Source organism: Onychomys torridus, chromosome 18 (genome assembly GCF_903995425.1).
Source record: "Onychomys torridus chromosome 18, mOncTor1.1, whole genome shotgun sequence".
Taxonomy (NCBI): Eukaryota; Metazoa; Chordata; class Mammalia; order Rodentia; family Cricetidae; genus Onychomys; species Onychomys torridus.
This window is the reverse complement of record NC_050460.1, coordinates 19812597-19836850: the sequence shown is the minus strand read 5'-3', so window position 1 is coordinate 19836850 and position 24254 is coordinate 19812597. Positions and strand designations below refer to the sequence as shown.

The following is a 24254-nucleotide window of genomic DNA, read 5'->3' as shown; positions in this document are numbered from 1 at the left end:
AAAGTTGGTATTTGTTTAGTAAAGTAGTTAGTGGTTTTAATTTCTCCTCCAAGATCTATGACTTCACTAGCCCTGAGTGGTTGGGCTAGATTTACAATACTAAGCATGGTTCCTCTCTTTAGTAGGTCTCAAGTCCAATTAGAGAGATGTTGGTTACTGCCAAGGTGTGCATGCCACTACTGTATCCTCAAGGATTATTATGTCATGCTGGTCTCTAATGTGTTCCCTTGATTAGAATGAAGTGTCCCTCTCGAACTCTTCTGACTAGTTTAGGTTTGAAGTCTGTTTTGTTAGTTATCAAGATAACAATACCTGCTTGCTTCCTGGTTCCATCTGATTGAAATATTCTTTCTTTCTTTCTTTCTTTCTTTCTTTCTTTCTTTCTTCCTTCCTTCCTTCCTTCCTTCCTTCCTTCCTTCCTCCCTCCCTCCCTCCCTCCCTCTCTCTCTCTCTTTCTTTCTTTCTCTCTCTTTCTCTCTCTCTGTCTCTCTTCATTCTTCTTTCATACAATACATCCTGACTGAAGCCTCCCCTCAGTCCCATCCTACATCCCATCCCCTGTCCCCCAGATCTACTGCTCCTCTGTTTCCCTTCAGAAAAGAGCCAACCTTGACTGGAGTACTTTCAACCAGCCTTTTACTACAAGGCTGTGCTTATCTTTAAAGTTGAGGTGTGTTTCTTAAAGAAAACAGATAAATGGATTGTGTTTCTTAATCCAGTCACCCATCCTGTGTCTTTGGGTTGGAGAACAGAGGCCACTGGTATTGACAGTAATCACCAAAATGTGTGTGCTAGTTACAGTCATCATGTTGAACTTGCATGGGGTGCATTTCCAGTGCTGGTCTGTGCTTTAATAATTATAGCAGCTTTGTATTTCTTCCCACGATTTCCCTGCTATGCTCTCCTTCCCCTTATCCTGATCTACTGCTTCCCATTTTTTTTTAAGGTTTGGTTTGGTGGATATAAACTTTGTAAGGCTGTTTATACCATGAAACTTTCTCTTTCTCCTTCAATTTAGCATATAGTTTTGCTTGGTATATTAGTCTAGGTTGGTGGTCACGGTCTTTTGGGACTTGGAATGCATTGCTCCAGGCTCTTTTAGCTTTCAAAGTTTCCTTTTGGAAAAAAAAATCTGTGTTTTTCTATCGGTTTTCCTTTCCATGTGGCTTTCATGACACTTTCTTTGTTAAACATACTTCATGTTTTAGTTATGATATGCTATGGGTTTTTTTTTTTTCTGGTCTTGTCTATATGATGTTCTGTGTGTTTCTTGTATGTATAGGTGTTTCTTTACTTTGGGGAAGTTTTTTTTTCTATGATCTAGTTGAAGAACTGGTCTATGCCACTGACTTGGGCTTCTTCTCCTCCTTCTATGCCTACAATTCAAAGGTTTGGTGTTTTCGTGGTGTTCCATATTTCCTTTACCATGGGTATATTTTTTATTTTTCATATTTCTTGTTTATTAGGTCTAATCCTCTACTTCAGGTTAGAGTTCTTCTGTTCTGTCTTTTGCTTAATTCACTATACTTGTTAGACTTTCCTGTGAGTTTTCTAGTGGAGTTATTGGACTTTCCCATTCCATCTTCAATTCATGTGTGAGTGTGTGTGTGTGTGTGTGTGTGTGTGTGTGTGTGTGTGTGTACATGGAGCCCAGAGGACACATTTTGGTGTCTTCTCCAAGTACTCCCCACCTTATATTTTGAGACAGGTCACTCACCAAAGCTTGGGTTCACTGGTGTGGCCTATCTGGCTGACCAGTGTGCTCTGAAATCTGCCAATTTATGCCTCACCAACCCTTAGACCATGAGCATGCATCTCACACATGGCTTTGATATTATATTTGTGTTTTTGAGCAGGGTTTCTCTGTGTAGCTTTGGAGCCTATCCTAGAACTCATTCTGTAAACTAGCCTGGCCTCGATCTCACAGAGATCAACCTGCCTCTGCCTCCTGAGTGCTGGGATTAAAGGCATGTGCCACCACCACCCCATGTTATTATATTTGTAATGTGGGTGCTATGAACCTTGTGTCCTTATGATTGTATAGCTGAGACACCTCCCAAGCCACCTTAATACTTTTTTCTGTGTTTAACATTCACTTATCATCAATATCTAGATCCATTCATTCTTTTAGGGCAGCAAAAATAGATATCTTAACTTTATTATTCCCTCTATTATTAACTGTGATATTTCTATCAAAAGAGACTTTCTTGAATCAATTCCCTAAGTACCCCATATTATACATCAGTAAGAAAGCTTTGTTAAATATTATTTTCACTTACATACAATTTTCAAAATGGCGAGTTAATTTTCTTGCATCTGCAAATGGTTACTGATTATATTTTACTATTTTGTTTTTAATATTATGGATCTGCTTTAGCTCATTGACCTTGTCCTTGTCGACACTATAATTGTCCCATTTGGTCAGAAAGAACTTTCACCTAGACCCTGAGTCATTTCATCATGAGCCAGACATCTTTGTAAGCTCCCACTGATAGGATGGCAGATCATTTAAGTTTTAATGTACTGTAAGGGCCAACTTAGCTTTTGTTTGTATCATCAAAGTTCCCTGAGCACGACAGTGTTTAGTGCTTTCTTTACTCTTGAACTCATGTGGCGTTCAATGTTGTGGTATCCCCTTGAAAATTACCATAGATTGCTCTTCCCTGAACAGCAATGCTGCATTCTTATATCCACAGTACTAGCATGAGGCTTTACATAAAATCGTGATGCTGTCAAGTTGATTATTTAGCACTTCACAATTTAAGTGGGCTTATAATCATATAAATGTATCCAACATTCAATAGAGATACTCCTGCTTGCTTTCTATAGCAAATTAGATCTAATTTAGTTGAAAGTGTTTTCCAGTCTTGAATGCAGTCTTGTGTGTGTTTCTTCAGTCAAGGTCCAGTGAATAGAATTAAGCCATGCAATTTATAATAATGCCAAAAGAATAAACTTTTTAAAAATTTATATTTAAAACTAATTAAAATGTCTAAAATGCTCTAAAGGTAAAAATAGTACAGATGAAATAGTCATAAGCAATACAGAAAAAGTATTCACATTTTTTTTGTACATGACTTAATAATAAGCTACTTAAAGTACCACCTTACTCTTAACACACCAGAGCTTATTGTTAAGATTAGGGATACGATCTCATTTTACCATACGTGGTGTAGCCCTTTGGGTAGACCTGACCATAGAACAAGGAAATGACTCCATCCAGTCTAACTTGGGGAACCAGTGGATTTGTTAGTGGGTTTCTTACAGGAGCATGGGTGACTCAAAGGCCGACATCCCACCCCAGCATGGGAGAAGACTTGATAAAGCAGTGAAGAGTCTTCCATCCCCACAGTCATCCAATGCTTTATAAACTTGGGGAGCAGCCTTGGGAATCCTGTAACTTTCCAGGCTTCCTGGGCCTCATAAATTTTGCTAGATTTTGAGTCTGGGTGAGCTTCCTTTCTCCTTCGAGAATGGAATGTTTCCATGCAGAGGAAAGAATTGTGTGGTTCATAATACAGTTTTCAGCATCCTGAAATTTACAGTAATGGATGCTTCACAAGAACAATTTATGGGCAGTTCATGAACACCTTTCACAGGTGAGTGCAAAATAAGCCAGCAGGTCAGTGATTCTCTCAGCTCAAGTTTAGGGATAAAGAAAGCACAACTCAGAAAAAAAGTCATGATTTTCCTATCAAAACATTCTTTATGCTCAGCCTCTTGTTAATTATAAGTGTGAGGCAATTCATTTTTTAAGAAAATTTTAAGAAAAACTTTCATTCTTAAAGCAGCAAAGGAAAAACCCTCGCGTCCTAGTTAGACAAGAAATGAGTTAGAGACGGCAGAGAGAGTTACGGCTCCCGGAACCAGCCGCAGCGGCCGGCCCCGAAGAGCGTGGAGAACTCCCTGGATCTGTCATTCTGTCTCGATACCAGGCAGCAGCTGCAAGAGACTGAACTGCTTCTCCCAAATGTGGACCACGTTTCATTTCCTTTCCGCATCAGCAAAAGAAAATGAAATGGGGAATTTTGGAAATGGCCTGAAATATTATTGCTGACATTGCTATCATTTGGAAATGGTCCGACTATTACACAGGAGATTTGGCAGTGTGGGGGACTTACTCTGCATGTGCTACCAGGCCTGAGTAAGCCTGACACTGTTATTTCAACTTCCACTGCTTGACACAGGATTGCCTGTGACCTTCGTCTAAGGGGTGTTTGTGGGAGACCTACTGTGTGCACATCGGAGCTGAGTCAGCCCAGATTCGTAACTTTGAGGAATGGGTCTTCCTCAAATGGGTCTCATTTGATATCTTGCTTTTGCCCATCATCTATCTCTGCCTTTAGCCATCCCTTTGGACCTGGCTTTTCCCCAAAGCACCACTCTCTTGTTCGTTCCATTAACCAGGATTTATTGCTGTGCTTCCTCCTCCTACATAAAACAGATGCCCCTCCTCCACTGCCCTTCTGCCTCTCTCTTTCTCCATTCTCACTCTCTCTCTCCCTCCTTTCTCAACTAATTGCAAAGGACTTGCTTCTTATGGTGTGCTATTCGTAATATAGAAACTGCAATTGTAAGTGATTGGGAAAGTGTAGGCTATAAGGTACAGTTTCCTAATGCCCTACACTGTTGTGATTCCCATGGTGCAATGGTTAACTGTGGCTTGTCATCATCAGAAGTTATGGCAACAATTCTGAAAATGCCTCTTTTGTCTCTATTCCAAAAATTCAGGTTTAGGGAATCCAGATGCTCTGAAAGTGCATTAGTGAACATGGGAGACCACAGCCTGCCTGTATGTTTCTCAAAGGCTGACTTTAAGGGCCTTGAATTCTGCACTGCCCATGTAAATGTCAAGTGGACAATTTTTCTTCTGCAGCAATTAGCTGGGCTAACTGCTAGCCAAGACTATGGAAACAACAGTAGGCTTTAGGTTAAACTGTTTTAAGAAGCAGATTAAGATCAGAACTGTTTCATGTTTAAGTCAGCAAATCATCACAAAGACCATATCTTTCTGGATTTGTTGTTTTCGCTGCTTGTTTGTCTTTGTACAGTCCTGACTGGCTGGCCTGGGACTCAGTTTGTAGATCAGGCTTGAGTTCACAGACATCTACCTGCCTCTACCTTCAAAGTGTTGGGATGAAAGGTTTGCGCCACCACACCCGGTGTTTTGAATACCAATGACCAGAGAAAAATTTTAGCTATACGAGTGTTTTGTGTTTCAATTTTTTGAAGTAATGGACTTTTACAAATAGTCCTTAGAAATATTTTATAGTACCCCATTGAAAGTCTCTCTTGAAAGATTTATTCTTCAAATATAGACTAGGAAACAGATCTCAAGAAACAGGATTGGAGGGATCCAGAGAATGTGCTAGAAGTCAAGAGAGGCAGGGAGTAAAGGTTGTGTTTGTGAGCTGTTGAGGACACCTGGGGCTGAATGCTGCTGAGATCCCCCCAGGAAACCAGAGGGGTGGCTTGGAATTGTCCCTCTCTAGAAGCTGACATGTTAATGGACTAACTCTGCCACCTTTTGATACTCCAGGAGCATCAGTTGCTCTCACCCTTCTATGCTATCTTGCCAGGGTCAAACTGATCAACTTCAGAACAATCCCAGAAACAGAAAAGCAAAGTAAATGAGAAGGACTGAGTTTAACAAGAATTCTGACAAGTGAACAGAACTTTCAGGAGCTGTCCACCAGCTGCAGCAGCACATCAAAGCAGGCCATAGGCCTGTGGACAAAGTGAAGTAATCCAAATGGATGAACACTTTTATGAGTCTGTACTTTTATTGAACAAGTAACTTGGAATAATGGAAGTTCTTTGGCCATGGAAGTGACTTACAGTCTCTGAGCTGTACCAGTGAAAAGGGATGAAAATACTAACCGTGTGTGGTTTCTTATAGAAATGAATGTAGCACTTAGGGAGCTGGAGAGAGAGATCAGTGCTTAAGGCCATCCATCATTTGTCTATTGTGACAAAACTCCATGACCAAGTCAATGTTACAAAAGAAAGCATGTCTCTGGGCTTATAATTTCAGAGAGTTAGAGTCTATGATGGTACCATAAAGGCACAGTGGCAGGAAGAACTGACCACACAGGGAGGAGACAGGGAGAGGCACACTGGGAACTGTCTTTTGAGATCTCAAAGACGGCTCCTGCATTAACACACCTCTTCCAACAGGGCCATACCTACTAATCTTTCCCAAACAGTTCCACCAACTAGGGTTCAAGTTTTCAAATGTATGAGCCTGTGGGGTCATTCTCCTTCCAACAGAGCATATTTTTCAGCAGCATTGAAGTTTTGTTTGGAAGGTCATTAAGTTTTGATATGATTTTAACATTAGTTTCATGCAAGAATGAGCAATGGAAAAATCATCAATGGGATTTAATTCCCATGAGTCCTCAAGTTAGAATTGTTTTCAGGTTCCCATAAGTCAAACTTTTCATGGTTTATTATATTTTTAAAGAAATCTTCAGATATTCCATGTTTTTTAATATTTCATCTTTTAAAACTGAGTCAAATACCAAGAAACAATCTACACTCATCCTACTTTCTAATTTCCTCTAATGTCAAAGTAAGTTTTTTTTTTAATTTTAGATTAAATTTTTAATGCTTCAGTTTTGTTCTTAGCCATTTTCCTCCCGTGGAAAGAAAGAAAGAAGCAGCTGGTTACTATTTTCAACCTTCTTTTGTCTGATATTTATTAAATATGCAACACATGAATGTATGTTTTTCTTGTCTGGGTTTAAAGCTCACAACTTTTTTTTGCAAACAATAGTAGAATTTAAAACAGAGATGGCATAGAGATCATCTGGTCTCAGTATAGAACTTGCAATCTTATCATCTAGCATTTTCTTTTGTACTTCTATGGTGTTTTGCCTACACACCCTTCACTTGACTACCAGTTGAAATAGCCTTCTTTTTCTGATGAATGCTGAAAATTATTTGCCTATTAATTATGTTAGTTAATCTGCTACCAAGTAATATTTTCCTAATTTATTGCTGATTTAGATTATAGTAATCTTACTAGTTTGTTAATAATTTATCAAATATTACTTTTTCTTATTATGAATATTTTGTTCCATGCTGGAGATGCATTGTCTCCTATGAGCCCTTGCTACATTCAATGATACTTTCTTTTCATCTTTTGTTTGCTTGTTTGTTTTGTTTTGTTTTGTTTTGTTTTTCAAGACAGGGCTTCTCTTTGTAGCTTTGGAGCCTTTCCTGGAGCTCACTCTGTAGCCCAGGCTGGCCTCGAACTCACAGATATCTGCCTGCCTCTGCCTCCTAAGTGCTGGGATTAAAGGCATGCGTCACCACCGCCCGGCCTCTTTTCATCTATTAACACTTAGAGTGTGGTTGCTTGATGGATCCAGAATTAACTTAAGTGCAATACTACACATTTATTATTTTAAAATGTTTTATGACAACATACTGTTTTGGTCATTATAATGTTTTATATCACAAATAGGTTATATATATATATTATACACATATATGTATACATTAAATGTATATGTGCAATATATTCATGTTACATATATATTGTGAATTATATTAGTGATTATTCTTCACTTCCACTGGAAATGAAAAACAAGAAGTGATTGTTCTTCATTGGAAGTAGAATTATTTTCTAGGGCATATTTGTCAATGTTTATGGACATTCTTATTTGCTGTTATTAAAGATACACAGAGTAGAGGATAGGCTGGTTTCTGGATTGTAGTGAGTAGAGACCTTGGATAACACTAAATACCCTACTGTGTAGAAGATATTCTACAACAGATTTGCCAAGAGTTCTGAAATTAGAAGAGACAGACAGGTGTGGGGGTAGACAGTGAACAGACTTCTACTATGCTCTATACCATCCCTCTGCTAGTTACACACTCTTCAATAAATACACTGCCCAGCCCATTTTTATTTTTAAAAAATATTTATATCTTTATTTATCTCCCCCCCCCCTGTGTGTGTGTGTGTGTGTGTGTACTTGTGAGCACAGGTGTCCATGGAGACAAAATGAAGCATATCCCCTAAGAGCTGGAGTTATAGGCAACTATGAGCCACCTGAGGTCAGTGCTGGCCACCAAACTTGGTACTCTGGAAGAGCAGCAAGCTCTCTAGACCCCTGAGGTATTTCTTCAACCCCTGTGTCTCTATTTCTAGGACCCACACTAAGAACATTTTGAGCAATGTTGCCTCATTCTTTGAAGAGATCCAGCCAGATGTGCTGTATTTCAGCTTCACAATTGAAGCATTTTTAAAAATGAATTTAATAGGTTTAGAATGCTGACTGTAAAGCAGGGTGCCTGAGTTGAATTAGGGACCTTGGCATATTACTTAAAATGTCTTATCTTTAGCTTCCTCATATGTAGAAGGTTGGTGCTTATCATAATTTTTTTTTTAACTAGAGATCAGTTTGAAGCAGTATGCTGCTGCTTTAGATCTCTGTCATACCAAATCCTCTTAATCTACAGAATAAATTTCATCAGACTATTAGCTATGTTCAATGCATCATCATCACAATATTCTATTGGTAGAATTATTAAGGCAACTCCATGTAGTTAAAAGGGAGGTTTATTTTGTGGGGTAACTTACAATTGAAGGGATAGGTAACAGGGTCTGGGAAAGGTGAAGCACAGTCCAGCGATGTTCTCTGGAGAACCCTGCTCGGTCTACCTCCAGCATCCAGGCTTCAGCAACCAAGAGAGCTGGCCTCTCTGGATCTTAAGTCTTCAGGGGTCCTGTCTCGGCTCTGCCTTGTAGGCATGACAGTTACCCAAGCCTCAATGGGGGTAGTACTTCTAGGTCAAAGCTGGAACTGCTATTCACTACATCTCCCCACTTTGTCTAAATAAGAAGGTTCTAACCTAATACAAGACTATATACAATAGGAATGATTATCAAATATTGTCCAGAAGTAATAAAGGATAATGACCTAGATAAGATGGAATTATAACCAACGTGTACAATATCAAACAAGAGATGCATACAAAAATCCAGAGAAGTCTGGAGCATAGGTAAATGGCATGTTACAAGGATCATTCCAAAAGGTGTCCTATCCTAAAGAACCTAAATCTAATACTTAATATGTTCTATCTAAGATTTTATATATATATATATATATATATATATATATATATATATATATATATATATATGTATGTATATGTATGTATGTATATATAAAGTTGTAACTATAACTGCTAGTCTTCAATCTCATCAAATACCTGAGAAGGAATATAATGGTACCTGAGAAATGAAGATGGATGCAGGCAACTTTTGGGAGTCTTGCAAGAGTAGACAGAGACAGCTGGCAGCCTGGACAGTCACCTAATGTTTCTCAGCATTGTTGATGCATTCAAATTGGCTACAGGCCTAGAGTATCTGAAAGACCATTTTTAGAAGCAGGAATTCTGAAAGACCATCTTACTCTGTCTTGGCAGAGTTCAGTAGTCTCCTTTTCTTATGTCCCGCTTGTCCAGAAAGGATAGCATTCATACCATCGGCAGTCAAGGCAAGAGCAGTTCTTTGCCCAGTAGGCCATTTTGTGCTAAGAAGAAAAACTTCCAAATAGAAATGTCTTAGAAGCCCAACATCCTTTCGGGATCAAATTGGTGCTGCCAGGAGCAATTGTGTCTCACGTTTAACAGAACTCTAAGTTATTTAAATGACATATTCTCTAGGTCTATGAAGTATTTGAAGATTACCTGTCCATCTAACCTGTGTATCTGTAAATCTGGATAACCTAACTAACATAACTATAGAGATGACAAGCATAGGTGTCTATAAATCTCTAAGTCTTATCTACCCTAAACAACCTAAGGACTAAGGCTTCATGTAAACAAGGTAAACAGTCTGTAAGCAAATGCACCATAAAAGGACGATGACTTTGAAATTGTGACAATACACAAAATATCTTTAACAGAGGTAGGAATGTATGATACAATATGCAATATAACAATAATCCTAAATATATATCAATATATATAATATCCTTAACAGAGGTAGAACATACATACAATATGACAGATATAAATTTATATTTGTATCAATATACAAATATTTTAAATAAGAGTAGAAATATATGTATATTACAAAAAATATAGTTCTGTATTTGTATAAATATACAAATTATCTTAAACAAGAATAAAAAAATAGTTTACATTTGTATCAACATATAAAAATCCATAACAGTGCAAATTATCTGAGGCTGCTTTTTACTAAATGTGTTTACTAGTATATACAATAATCTACCATAATATCTTTATACCCATCCATTACACTTTTTCTTTTCTTTTGTTTTGTTTTTGATACACGTTTTATTTTCTTAAGGAGAATACTGACTCTAACATTTTCTTCTACACCCAACCCTATAACTATCATCTATAACCCTGAGAAACATGAAACCTTTGGGAGAAAGGGCATCATTTTATTAGATGGTATCTCTGTTCGGTACTGTAAGAAAGCTCATATAGTTAAGTCGCAGTTAGACTAACTGTAGATTCTGTAGCAAGTCTCAGAGTAATGAGTAAGACTGTCTGAAATTCTGACTAGAAGTGTAGTATGATGAATACCATGGCATCATTCTGGACTGGGTAGAGTTGTTGTTGTTGTTGTTGTTGTTGTTGGGGCCCCATCTTCCTTCTGGAGACTTCAGGGATTGCTATTGGATAAACTTATTTTTTTACCATGAAAAACTTAAACATTATTAATGTATCAAAACGGAAAGTTTGGATTTAAAGATGACATGACATGTAAGAAAGGATTCCAAGAAATCAAGAGTAAGCATGGAGAGAATTAGAATCTTGAAGACAATGGTCCCTTTTATTGGTTTCCTTTTGTCCCACACCAGAGGGCTCTTCTGATATGGGACTGAAGCATCTTTCCACCTTTTATTTTAGTAATATGCTTGGGTTTAGAGGAGGGGTGAGCCAATTCCATCTCCAAAGCCAGCTTGGTTTATAATTGAATTAGAATCACAACTTTTATAGATTGAAAGAGATATAGATGTTAGACAGTGAGATTTTACCCTGTGTAGATTGATACCAATAGATTCTTTCTTTCTGATGTAGATATCCGGATATCCAAGGCCTTATGATTTCTGGAAGATGGGTATTTACATTATCCTGGAAAGACAAAAACAGAACCCTACCCCAACCTTTGATTGTTAATTTTTTTTTTTACAACTTGTAGAGATGTCACATTGGTGGATGATGTTTTACTTCTCCTCACCAAGGGTTTTATCCTGTTCGAATTGAATTTTTATTAATTTTTTGGTATCCATAGCTTTTCTTCTCCTGCAGAAACAAAAGCAAAACCCCTTCCCCAATGTAGGACATATCCAGATTTCCATTTTGAGGTCAACACGTCTTTTAAATAAACCAGTTGGTTTAGCTCAGGAGTTTTGTCTATCGTCCAATGTCTCTCCACAGCTGTTGTTCCTTTCTCATCAGCATTGAGAAAATAAATAAAGCACCATGCAATCTATTTCTAGGAGTCATTGTTACCTGTTGTTGTTTATTTAGCATATGCTGTAAAGTTTGATTGGGTCTTTCTATGACTGCTTGGCCTCTGGGATTGTGTGGTATACCAGTAACATGCTTCATATTGTAATAGGCAAAAACTGTCTCATTTTATTGAAGACATATGCTGGGGCATTGTCTGTCTCAATTTGTACAGGTATTCCCATGATAGCCATAACTTGTAATATGTGTATAATCACAGAATCAGCCTTTTCCGAACTCACAGGAGTTGCCTACTGAAATTCTGAATAGATGTCAATGGTATGGTATGCATACTATAATCTTCCAAACTCTGCAAAATGAAACACATCCATCTTGTCATCATCACCAGCATTACTACCTCCACCCTCACCATCACCATCACTGCCATCACCACCCTCACCATCACCTCAACCACCCTCACCTTCACCATCACCATCCTCACTAACTCCATCACAGCCACCACCCTCACCATCACCATCACAGCCACCATCCTCACCATCACCATCACTGCCATCACCACCCTCACCATCACCTCAACCACCCTCACCATCACCATCACTGCCATCACCACCCTCACCATCACCTCAACCATCCTCACCATCAGCATCACCATCCTCACCATCACCATCACTGCCATCACCACCCTCACCATCATCTCAACCACCCTCACCATCACCTCAACCATCCTCACTAACACCATCACAGCCACCATCCTCACCATCACCATCATTACCATCATCACAAACACTATCATCTCACTTTGTACTTTTTTCAGCTAGTACCAAGTTTTCAAATGTCCTTGTAAACATATATACTTTCAATAGGTACACGGCTTAATTTTTTTCATCTGTAAGAACCATCATTTTCTTTTATTCTATTTTGGGGTGATGGAAGCTGAACCCAAGATTTCACATAATTTAAGATAGACATATAACATACCACAGAACTGAATCACTAGCCCCAGAATTATTTCAAACACAAGATTGTGTTTGTTGTCAATTAAATGTTAAATGTTGCTGATGGTACCTATGGGATTCTGTTTGGCTTCCTATGCCACAAATTTCACTGCATCTTATTAACAACTGTTATGTGCCTTAAAGGCACATATTATTTCTTAAGTAATAAATATTTTCTTTCTCTGCCAGTGATAATATTTTTTAAATATATTTGTATGTATCTGGTGTTTTGTCTACATCTATGCTTATGCAACATGTGTGTGTCTGGTACCTTTGGAGGCCAGAAAAGAATCTCAGCTACCCTGAGACTAGAAGTACAGACAGTTTTGATCTGCCCTGTGGGTGCTAAGAATTGAACCTGGGTCCTCTGGAAGCACAGCCAGTGCTCTCAACAGCCTAGTCATCTCTCCAGCCCTGTTAATAGTCCTCTTGTCATTTTTCATCTGTGGCTTTTTAGATCTTTTGCTCACTCCCTAAGTACCATCCCATAGTGGTATACTCACATCTTCCAAGCTTTCTGTCATACATAATATTCCCCATCTACATCATCATTTTCAATGAAATGTTCTGTCATGATAGAACTCAATAAAATGAGATCACTTCAAATGCACCTAGGACAATAGAGGAATGACTTTTTGTTTGTTTGGTTTTTTGAGACAGAGTTTGTCTGTGTAACAGCCCTGGCTGTCCTGGAACTCTCTTTATAGACCTGGCTGGCCTTGAACTCACAGAGATCTGCCTGCCTCTGCTTCCTGAGTGTTAGGATTAAAGGCATGAGCCACCACTGCCCATCTTGAGGAATGATCCTTAAAATAATGTTTGTTCATGTCTTTTGCATGATAGGTATGAGGTACAGAAGGTATACAAGCCATCACATACAAGTGGGCCTCAGAGGACAGCACAAGGAATCAATTCTCTCTCTCCCTCCATCATATAGGTTCAAGAGATTGGTCTCAGGGAGTCAAGCTTAGTGGCAAGTGCCCTTACCCTTTGAGCTGTCTCACTAGATAGTCAATTTTTAACTTTTTAAGGAATTAACCCACATGTGGCCAGTAGGCATTGCAACTCTGGAGTAACTCCTTGCCTGATGTCTTAGCCTTAAAATCCTCACTGCGTTCTAGTTTCCACTCACTGTGAAAATTAGATTTGTGCATTTTATTGTTCCTGTGTGTATGTTATTATATACCAATGATTATTTATACTTCATGTCATTAGATACTAATAATCTTAGAGTAAAGGGACTACACATTTGTATTTTTATTTGTAGAGTATTTCATTCACTCTTTAGAGTACTATTTCTTAAAATTGGGTGCTTAATTTAATATTTTTGCAAGTAAAAATAGTAATGGTCATTGAAAACAATTTAGAGGGAATAGAAATTTTAAAAATCACAGTAGATATAGTACTACTATGTTTGTGTCTTACATACACACACATACACTATACACATATAACATACACTATAAACACAACACATTATACAATACATACCCACACATACTATACACATGAACACATGAAACATACATACTCTACATACAACAAACCTTATAAACACGCATGCACTATACACACAACAAACACTATACACATGCACACACATACTACACACATGCTATTAAAGGTACTAACCACTTACACTGTATCACACAACACAGACCCATGAGGGGGAGTGAATTCTTTTTATATGTATTTATTTTGAAGTCATTACTAATATAGCTAATACATATTTATTACTAGGAAAAAGAAGCCAAAACACTAAAGTGTGACCTGAAATTGAACTCTCATAATCACTAGAATGCATCAAGCATCCACTTTAATTGCTTTGGTATGTTTTTTTTTTTTAAACTATTATTCCCAAGACCTGTAGAAAGCTGATGTGCAGATAATTAGGTAGATGGATAGTTAGATAACATTTTTAAGAAATTGAATTGTACTGTAGGTTTACATAGTATGCCAGTAAATAACATCTTTCAGACAAAAACTGAACAAAGATAGGTGTCACTATTGTTATATGCTATCCCTCGTGCTATTCATGGCCATTTTGAACAACTGTGACTTCATAAGGTTATATGTTGACTGCCAGTAGCATACATTATTAAGGGCGGGGCCAGCAAAGCATCTATGCCACCTATTCCAGATACCTGATTGGCTTGGTCTAGTGCAGGTCAGGTCTTCAGCAGGTTACTGCAGCTCCTCTGTGTTCATGAGTGTGATATCTGTCTTGTCCAGCACACTTTCCACAGTACTCCTGCCCATCTTTCTGCTTCTTTCCCATGAACTTCCTTAGGGTTTGAGTGGGAATGAGGTTGTAATAAAGATGTCCCAAGTGGGGTGAACACTCTCTTATAAAAAAAAAGGCATAGTTAATATGTACTCGTTGAATTTTTTAAAATTTGTTCATTGATCATGATCATGACATAAAATCATAACATGACTTTAGTGGCTGCACCTTCATCCATGTGCTGTAATTTATTGCATCAGTTCCTTGTTCTTGAGCACATGGAATGTCTCATAAATACCACTACATTTATTATAAAGTCCCCTAAGCTTCTCATCTGACTATTTCCTTAGGATACATCTTAAAGAAAAATCACAGGGCCAGGTGGAAGGAACTGATTTAAGATCCTTGATACATATTGCCAAATTGCCCTCTGGAAAGTTATTTCTTGCATATAGAAGGAAAGAAATAATCCCTGTTCAAATTCTACTCTAATCATTTTTATGCAGCACTCATTTGAACCTTTGAACTTCTTTGGTTTCAAGGCTCAGAACTGTTTACTTTTCAAATGCACATTTCTTTCAGCAGATTAACAAATTAATCACTTTGTTTCATATATATCCAAGCAGTATAAAGCTCTTGTTTTTCCTTAGTAAAGGGTTTCAAAAACAACATTTTTTTCTTGTATACATTATTTCTTTCTAGAGTGAACCAGGGCCAAAGGTGACACTCATCTGGCTGGCCTTAATGGATAAGATATAAGCCTAATTCTCTTTTTAATAATGTTCTGTTTATATTTTAACACTGAAATATTCTATCTAACGCAATTAGAGTTGGCTCTCGTTGGCAGAACCAGCCACAGTCAAACAAAATGAAGGATGAAGGTAGGTTTTACACAGCATAATTTGCAGCAGTGTTTTTAGCTTCATGGCAGGGCTCCCTCAGGCTTCCCTGTCCCATGCTCGTCCTTACCCACACCAATACTTTCTTCATCTTTACTTCTTGCTTGATTTTTTTAAAAAAGTCTTGTTTTCACTGTCATTCTCTTCCTGCATATGTTCATAAGTGATCTTTGTTCTCAGCCAGGGTTCACAGTCCACATCACCAATGTCTCCCTCTAGGGAAAGGTTGTGTTTGTGGTGGTGGTGGGGTATTTATGTAAATGGGAGAAAAAGAGAAGGGAGGCTGTGTACTAGGAGTATACACTCTTCCAGAAAACAATGACTTGTTACCACCCCATGCAAGAGTTCTTCAAGCTAAAGTATACTAGTGCCTTTGATATCTTTGAATCCAATTCATATCCTTCCCTTTTCCCGGAGAGTAGATGCCTCTCCTTCCAGAATGTTAACATGGATCTTAGAATTAAATTTGAACAATAGCTTATTTTTATTTTGTTTTTTGAAATGTCTGTTGAAATGCAGATTGTACTGGGAGCTTAGAAAGTGACAACCCTTTCCCTCAGTGTCTGTTTTCATTCACATATACACTGTTTAAATGGTTTAAAGGGCCACATTACCTGCCTTTATGAGTTAAGAATAAGGAAACACTACCCAAGGCTCTGTTCAGTTCCATAATTCTTGGAAGCCTTTGAAACCTCTGTCATGCACAGAGATATTATGAAATCCATCTTGTATTCGGTAGACCTTCACAGCAGCAAGGAAGGCTAGAGACCAATCTTTTGAGACTGTGGAGAAAATAATAGAATTCCTGAGAGACATGCTTCCAAAGGAGTAACACCCCAGGAGTTCCCCTGGGCACAAGTTTCTGATTTAGTTCCTTGCTTCCTTTCTAAGAACCTCCATTCACATATCCACTGTGACACTCATCCTTGTTGGTCCTCACCTCTGAAGTCATCTTCCTCTACTGTGTTAGGTGCTAACACCAGTGTCTTCCAGCTGGGAAGTCTGTAGCACCCCCACGGCCTTCCCTTGCTATATCAGGACATTGACCAGAGTGCTTATATGCAGCATCTGACCCACCTTGGTATTACTGTAGTATGGTGCCTAGTGCAGTGGTAAGAGTTCTAGAGAACAAGCCAAGGCCCAGTTTCTATTCTAGCTATACCCTTCACAAGTCACTTCTCAGTCTGCTAAGTAACACACTTAGCATAGGTACCCAAGTCCCCTCTCCTAAAGTACCCTCTGGTTTTATACAATGATGATTAAGATCACAGGCATGGAAAACATCTTGAGATTTAAAGCACTCATTTTTGTTTTGGAACACTGCCCCCCCCCCCCAATCTCATAAAAAGCAACTCGGAGGAGGCAGATCCAGAACATGCTGAGAACCAGAGCATAGAAAACACTGCATTCCGGAAAGAGGGGACTGGACCTTCCTGTACTGAATCCACCAGGTTTAAATGAATCCCCAGGGGTGCCTTGATCCTGGAGGACATGGGAATGGAGGGGAGGGGCTGGGGAAAGGTGGAGGTGGGGGCGGGAGGGGGGAGGACAGGGGAACCCATGGCTGATGTATAAAATTTAAAACACATAATAATAAAGAAAAATTTTTTTAAAAAAATAATAATAAACAATTTTTAAAAAAACACTGCATTATCAGTGTTAGTTTCCTTTTTGATTGCCATGACCAACACCTGGCAACAAGCAACTGAAGGAAAGAAGCTTTTGTTTCAGCTCAGTTTGAGGGTCCAGTTAAATAGTTAAAGGGGAGTCACCGTGGGAGAAACAGGAGATAGATGGCTAGTCACACTGAATCCAGAGTCGGGAAATAGAGAAAAAAGGAAGAGAGTGTTCAGTTCTGTCTCTCCATCCTAATCACTCCAGGAATCTGGACTATGGATGGCCCACCCATGCTTAGGGTCTTCCCATCTCAGTTAACCCAAGCTAGAAACATCCTCATAGACATTCCCAAAGATAAGACTCCTGGGTGAATCTAGAACCTGTCAAAGTGTCTAAACCTGTCCTTCCTATATGTCCCACCATACGTTTTAAGAAGTTTCATTTATAAGAGGTTCTAAGATAGATACAACTTGGGTCTTTGCCTAGATTTCTGTCTATTCTATAGTACTATCAAGAAAGCAGATGTTATATTACCAATTACTTGCTGGGTGCTTGGGGTAAGTTTTCAGCTGCTGTTTGCAGAGTCTTACATTTTAGAAACTAAGTCACTGTGTTATGCAGCCTAATGTGTAAGTAATTAAAGCCTGACTAAGGACAATGATAAAGAGAAGGTGCTGGAGGGACCACTGCAGATGTCTCACACATCTGGAGTTTGGTCCTTGAATTGAGGGAAAACTCAAACATATCCCCTTTATCATTAGTAATGAAAAAACAATTACTTGTGAGAAATACAAGAATCTCAAAAGAAAAAAAACACTCAAGTATTGGAAAGGATAGCCAAACTCCCTCTGTACAATATTTCTGAGGTAACAGAGTGAACCACTGCTCTCTAGAAGTTCCCAAAGACAGTGGTTGAAGCTGAAATAGATACAGCATTTTTTTCACACATTTTAATAAAACTGGAATTTAAAGATTCAGAATGCCCCTCATGTTGTTGGGAGGTAAAATGATTAAGTTTTTAGATTTGATTGATATACCCAGACATTTGAATATCTGTATAAATGTTCTGGTAGCCAAGTGTCCCAAACTTGAATAAGGCCAGACCTGTGGAGAGCGCACTTGTGGGGAGGTCACCTTGCCTTCTACATGGGATGATCCTGCAGGAGTCAGGCTCCCGCACCAACAAGAACAATTCTATTTTTTTCATGCCTTAATTCCTTGACTATTAAGCATGCCACCGAGCCTGAAAGAGCACATTAATTTGTTTTCTTGGTTACTTAGTTGATATGTAGATGGTGTTTTCCTCCCTTGATTTTCCCAAAGATATCCAGGAGTCATGAGCAAGAAATAGGAGCAAGTAATGAGTCTGCGTTCTTCTTTAGTCTCCTTAGTTCTGAAGAGTCAAGGTTGTCAGGACATTGCCAGCTGTGCCTGTGGTAACATTGTTTTCACAAACTATTTTTATTAGAAATTTAAAATTTAATCTTCTGTCAGATTTATGGGCTGGCTAGATCAGGGCATTATAGCAAGTTATTTTCCAAAGAAAAAAAGTAGCTTGAGAAAATTAATTTCATTCTATAAAACAGTAAAATCATCCTTGAATTCTGATTGCTCAACTAAAAGGTCTCATTTTCCCACTAAATCACACCATACACCATTCACTGTTCTTTTATTCTGAACTTCTGACTCCAAACCAAAGTGTTTCAGCACTTGTGACAATTCATGCTGACCTTGTAATTACAGGCACATTTTTAGGGATTTACATTATTTTATTTTATTTTATTTTGAGGCAGGGTTTCTCTGTGTAGTTTTGGTGCCTGTCCTGGATCTCACTCTGTAAATCAGGCTGGCCTTGAACTCACAGAGATCCGCCTGGTTCTGCCTCCCAAGTGCTGGGATTAAAGGTGTGTGCCACCACCATCCGGCCTGTGCAGTATTTTAATGGTGATTTTAACTCACTAAAGTTAAGCCCCTATAGGGATTATAATTTCTAGAATATTCAGTTAGAATGCAAGTGAGAAAATTCATTATACCAATTTACCACCTTCTAAACTACTTTCTATATTTCAGTCAATTGTAATGATTTAATAGTTCCACAAATTGATTCAAACAGCATGGTTTTGATGGTTTTTGCTGTTGTATATTAGAATTTAGATTGATGTGATGTATCCTAAAATATATTTTTCTGTGCCAACTTTCTCACAAAATAGTTAGCCTACTTAGTTTAGAAGGAAGTACAGTGTAGTCCATTCTTTCTCAGTTGGGTTCTGTGGGATTTAGGACAAGGCAATACTCTGCCAAGTGAGATTGTCTTTATATGCTTTTGCATATATACATGCAGTAACTTAAAAAAGCCATGAATTCAAAGCAGGGAAAGGTATGTGGGAGGGTTTGGAGGGAGGAAAAGGCACAGCAAAATGTAATTATATCATAATCTCAAAAAAGAAAGAAAAGCAGAATATGTTGTGTCTTTGAGGATTCTCAAGAGATGTTAAATAGCCTCTGTTCATTGAGATGAAAAAAATTCTGCATATTTGTGTACACATGTGCAAGTGTGTGTGTGTGTGTGTATGTGTGTGTGTATGTGTGTGCACTTTGAGTTAAATGCCAAAGTACTAATAAACATGCAATTTCCATTGCAGTTTAAGTGATATACACTAAGCAATATAGAAATTATGAGATTTTTAAATTTCTACAATTTACCCTTCAAAACTTAATATCTTGTTGTAACATATAGTTAAATGATTCTGACTGTGACCTAGTATGGAATGTGTTCAATAGTAGTGTCTTAGAACACACTTGAGAGGGAGTGCTATAAATGTATTATTTTGAGCATTAAAGCCAGGCTGTCTCCTTCAGATCCCAGCTCTTCCAGTAACTACATGTCATACTACATTTATTTTATTTATCCCATTTATCCTCTCAGTTTCTTTATTTACTCGTGGGATGATAAGATTATTAGTACTTACAGGTGTCCTGAGAGGATCAAAGACATTACCATGTGCAAGTGTTAGAATAGTGCTCAGCATACAGCAAGAACTATATAATCGTCTTCTATTAAAAACTTTGAAATATGACCTATTTAGCTTGAATAGATACCTTTTTTGCTAATTTATTTTCATGCGGCTATACAATCTCAGAAAAGTAGGTTTCAGTCATTGATTTAGTCTTCTCTACATGCTCGTTTTGATCTTTGAAACATCCTGGATCAAAACTACCATATCTGACATTTTTAAATTAATCAGCAAAATCTCCTTCCTTATGCCAGTGCACACTTCACTACTAATTATAAAAACCCTGAAATCATAAAACTAGAGGTATCACCTGCTGGTAGATGCTGCCATTGCTAGAAAGTAAGATTTGATCAGTAGCTGGGACAAGGAATTAATTTCTAGTTTAAATTTGTAAATAATATTATTTTATACAATCTGATATTTAAAGATGCTATATCACAAAAGCAGTATATTTTCCAATAAAAATCCTGCAGTCCACTTGCTTTATATAATATTCTCCCTCAGCTTTCATTTTTCCTGTAGAGAAAACTCCCTATCTTCACATCACATGCAGATACAACTACCATGATTCAAGGAATCCCTATGTACAATAGTATTACTGAAATCCTTAATAAAAGATAGCCATGAATGTCTTAAGCTAAGAATCTCTTTCCTTTGGTGTTTTATGCTTTTTAATTTAAAGTTTTTATAGATTAAAAGAAACTTCCCTAGGTGAATACTGTGCTTACATCATTTCTACTTCACCTTTATATCTCCCCGACTACTCCCTCCTATGTTGATGAACTCATCTACAATTCTCTTCATTTTACACACACCCCACACACAGAGGACCTACTGAGCCCATTTTATGATGTTCTTATGTAAATGTGGTAGAGCTGACCACATTTTAAGGACTGGATAAATTATCAGTGGGCTTTCCCCTAGGGGAAGAAGATGGATTATTCCTCTCTTGCAGTCATTGATTGCCTGTAGCTCTTCATCTAGAGATGAGGCCTTGTGAAATTCCCCTTATCTGCATCTTCATGTCGCCAGATGTTGTCATTATGCAGGTCTTCTTTAGGCGACCATATCATCAAGGTTTCCTGGTTGCAGCATCTCTCCTATCTAGAAGGCACAGCTCAGCTGTTAAAGGTTAATGCTCACATTTCTAAACATGTTTTATACTTTTGTACTGTGTCTTTCTTTCCCCCCTCTGGCACTCAGCAACGTTGATAGCAGCATCAGCATGACAGGAGGAGAAAAATCGTAGTTGCAAAAAGCATTACTGGGCTGCTTTTCAGAGCCTATCACAAAGCCATAGCTTTAACAACACAGTACTTTGTCACAAGGGACATGAATTTCATGGGTCTACTTCCACAGCCATAGCTGTAGAAACTTGATGAATACAGTACTACTCAACTGCATCTCATTGTCTATGACTTAAAGCACAGTTGTTACGTATCTGTCAACCTGAGTGTGAAACAGAACAAAAACCACTACTTATTATCCCTTACTTGTCCTGAAAATCACAAATAATCTTTGCTAAGTGCCAGCCCTCCATTAACTGTTCTTTTACCACTATGATTCTGAGCATCTCTTCAAAATTACTATTGCTTATACCTACTTTATGTAGTTGCACTGACTGCTTAGGATTATGCAATAAACATGGAAAGAACAGTTTTTAAGTCACCAGGAAGACTTTTTATTCAAGACAGCTGTAACAGGCATTGCAATAAGGGAAGGGAGTCAGGCTCATCTCCAGACACAAGGACATGGTTTGAGTTGTAGACAGCAGCATAAAAGGGGCACTGTGTGGGGGAAACTACTAAAAGGAAACATCAAGTATGGCACAGTTCTGATCTAAACGAATTCTTACTAAAGCCAGCCAAGAACAAGATGTCAACGTGGGGAGATGAAGAACAGATGAGAAGAATGGGGGGGGGTATAATCTAACTTAGCAAGTTTTTTAAAGAATAACGAGGGTGAGCAAGACAAGGACAGGAAAGGGGCATGGTCCAGACTTAGTCAGAAAGAGTGCTCAGAGGATCCTGAGTAAAGTCAGGTCATGGAGATTACCTTTGTAACCTTCTTGTTCTCTTGGGTCTGATTTCCAAAGTGGTGTAGAAAGACAGGGAAAGCTACAAACCCATGACAAAAGTAAATATGTTACATTTTCTATTAGGCACACGGAGAAAGGAAAAAGAAACAGGCAAAATATACTATACTTGATCCACTCTTGGCAATTTCATCACTTCTATGAAGAGTATAAGGAAATATCAATGAAATATCTAACATTATTTTCTTATAGAACCTATAATAAACTGAACTGCTCAGTAGTAAAGAACTTGGTGGCATGAGCAAGGCTCTGGGCTCAATCCTCATCACTGAGAAGAGTGTGGGGGGGGCATCAGCCAATGTACAGCTACTACATCAGACGGTGTGGGTCCAAAGTCTAGGACAGTGAGTGACCACAAGGTACCTGGGAAAGGCTTATTGGATAAATGGATAAATGAATGGTAGAAATCCATTCACAGAAATGGTAGTTGTCTCCCCCTAAGTGGTTAAGATATTCTTTTGCCAGGTTTTACTCTCAAGTGTCTACTGTTTGGGGAAGGGATAGATGAATATTCCAAATAGTAGATAGTACACTTCAAATATATTTATTAAACACTAAAATAATGATTAAACTATGTTAAGGTACCTATTCATTTCAAAGTTGGTTGTTTTTGTTTTGTTTTGGGTTTGGGCTTTTAATTTTTATTTTATTTATTTAATTGCAATATTGAATTATTTGCAAAATGAAAGCTCTGTTCTTTATCGTTCTTTTGTTGTTAATGTCTAAAATGGTTTTCACACTCCCTGTGCAACAAAATTGTTTTATCTAATTATTTTTCGTTACTTCAGTTTTTTCCTTGGATTCTATATTGAATACCTACCAGTGCATTATTTAATTCCTACAAAAGACCAGGGTAGTGATAGCTAGATTCCTCAGCTAGGAACAATAAGATGTTTTGACTTACACTGTGTGTAATATCACTCCAGAATGCTTCTATTTTTCCATTATCCTTTCTCCCTCAACTGATGTGTTAAAAATAAAGGCAGATATCTTTCCTATTTGCTACCCAGTTAGGATGTATCATTCCGACTTGCCTTCTGTTTCCACTGTGAACACATTCAACTATAAAATTGATGTGGCCTTCACCAACTAACCTCTAAAACACTCAAGGGTCCAAAGGATTTGTGAAAATATTTATCTGACAATCTCTCTGTCTCATGTAGCTCCATTTGATGGCTTTGTAGATCCAAGTTCAAAAAAGGAAAGGAATTAGAAACTGAAACATACTTTCAAATAGGCAGTATGCTACAGTTTTGTTCCAGCCTGGTGAGTGACAGGAAAAGAACTCAGCTTCTTGATAGAGACATGAACATGTTTTTGATGTAACTCATGAATTCTTTGGCAAGCTTTATAAAGACTAAATCAATGCTAAATCAGAGGTATTTACAACATCCACAAATTTAATCCAAAGAGGATACTTAAAAGCTCATATAGATCTAAATGATGTTCCCCCAGATGGTGAATTAATGTAATTTTAGCAGGAAGCAAAGTTGCACAAATATGCAATATTGAGGCCTCGCACTGGTTTAAAGTATCTGAAGCCACTGCAGCACAGATGTTGCTTATCACATTGGTGCCAGTTGCCCATCTCTCTCCACACTACAAAGGGAAGAATGGGATTTGGGAGTTCAGGAAAACGTGATTTTTTTTTTTTTACTAATAATTTGTCAGTAATTGAAGCTTTTTGTTGACTCTTTTCAGGGTTTGAAAGGTGACTTGGGTCCTAGAGGTCCACCTGGCCCCAAAGGAGAGAAGGTACTGTATGTAGTGTCCCAACCTTATTTTAAGATCCCCCAAAACTGAGTGACTTCTTGTAGATCCAATCCAGTTGTACAAACTTCCTGAGATTAGTGGAAGGCTGTTATGAGGAAAACCTTTTGGTTGCTTTAGTGTGAGAGACTGGGTATGCGATCACTAGTTGACATTAACACACGTGTAAAACCTCCAGTT

The 24254-nt window shown here is 38.1% G+C and overlaps 1 protein-coding gene across 1 annotated transcript in view; it reads left to right on the top strand.

Annotated features, from left to right (window-relative positions):
- Col19a1 (collagen type XIX alpha 1 chain) overlaps nt 1–24254 on the top strand; it is a 331952-nt gene that overhangs the window by 106360 nt on the left and 201338 nt on the right. The window contains exon 12 of the mRNA XM_036167742.1: nt 24006–24059. Coding sequence (XP_036023635.1) covers nt 24006–24059 — 54 coding nt within the window. The remainder of the gene's footprint in view (nt 1–24005; nt 24060–24254) is intronic.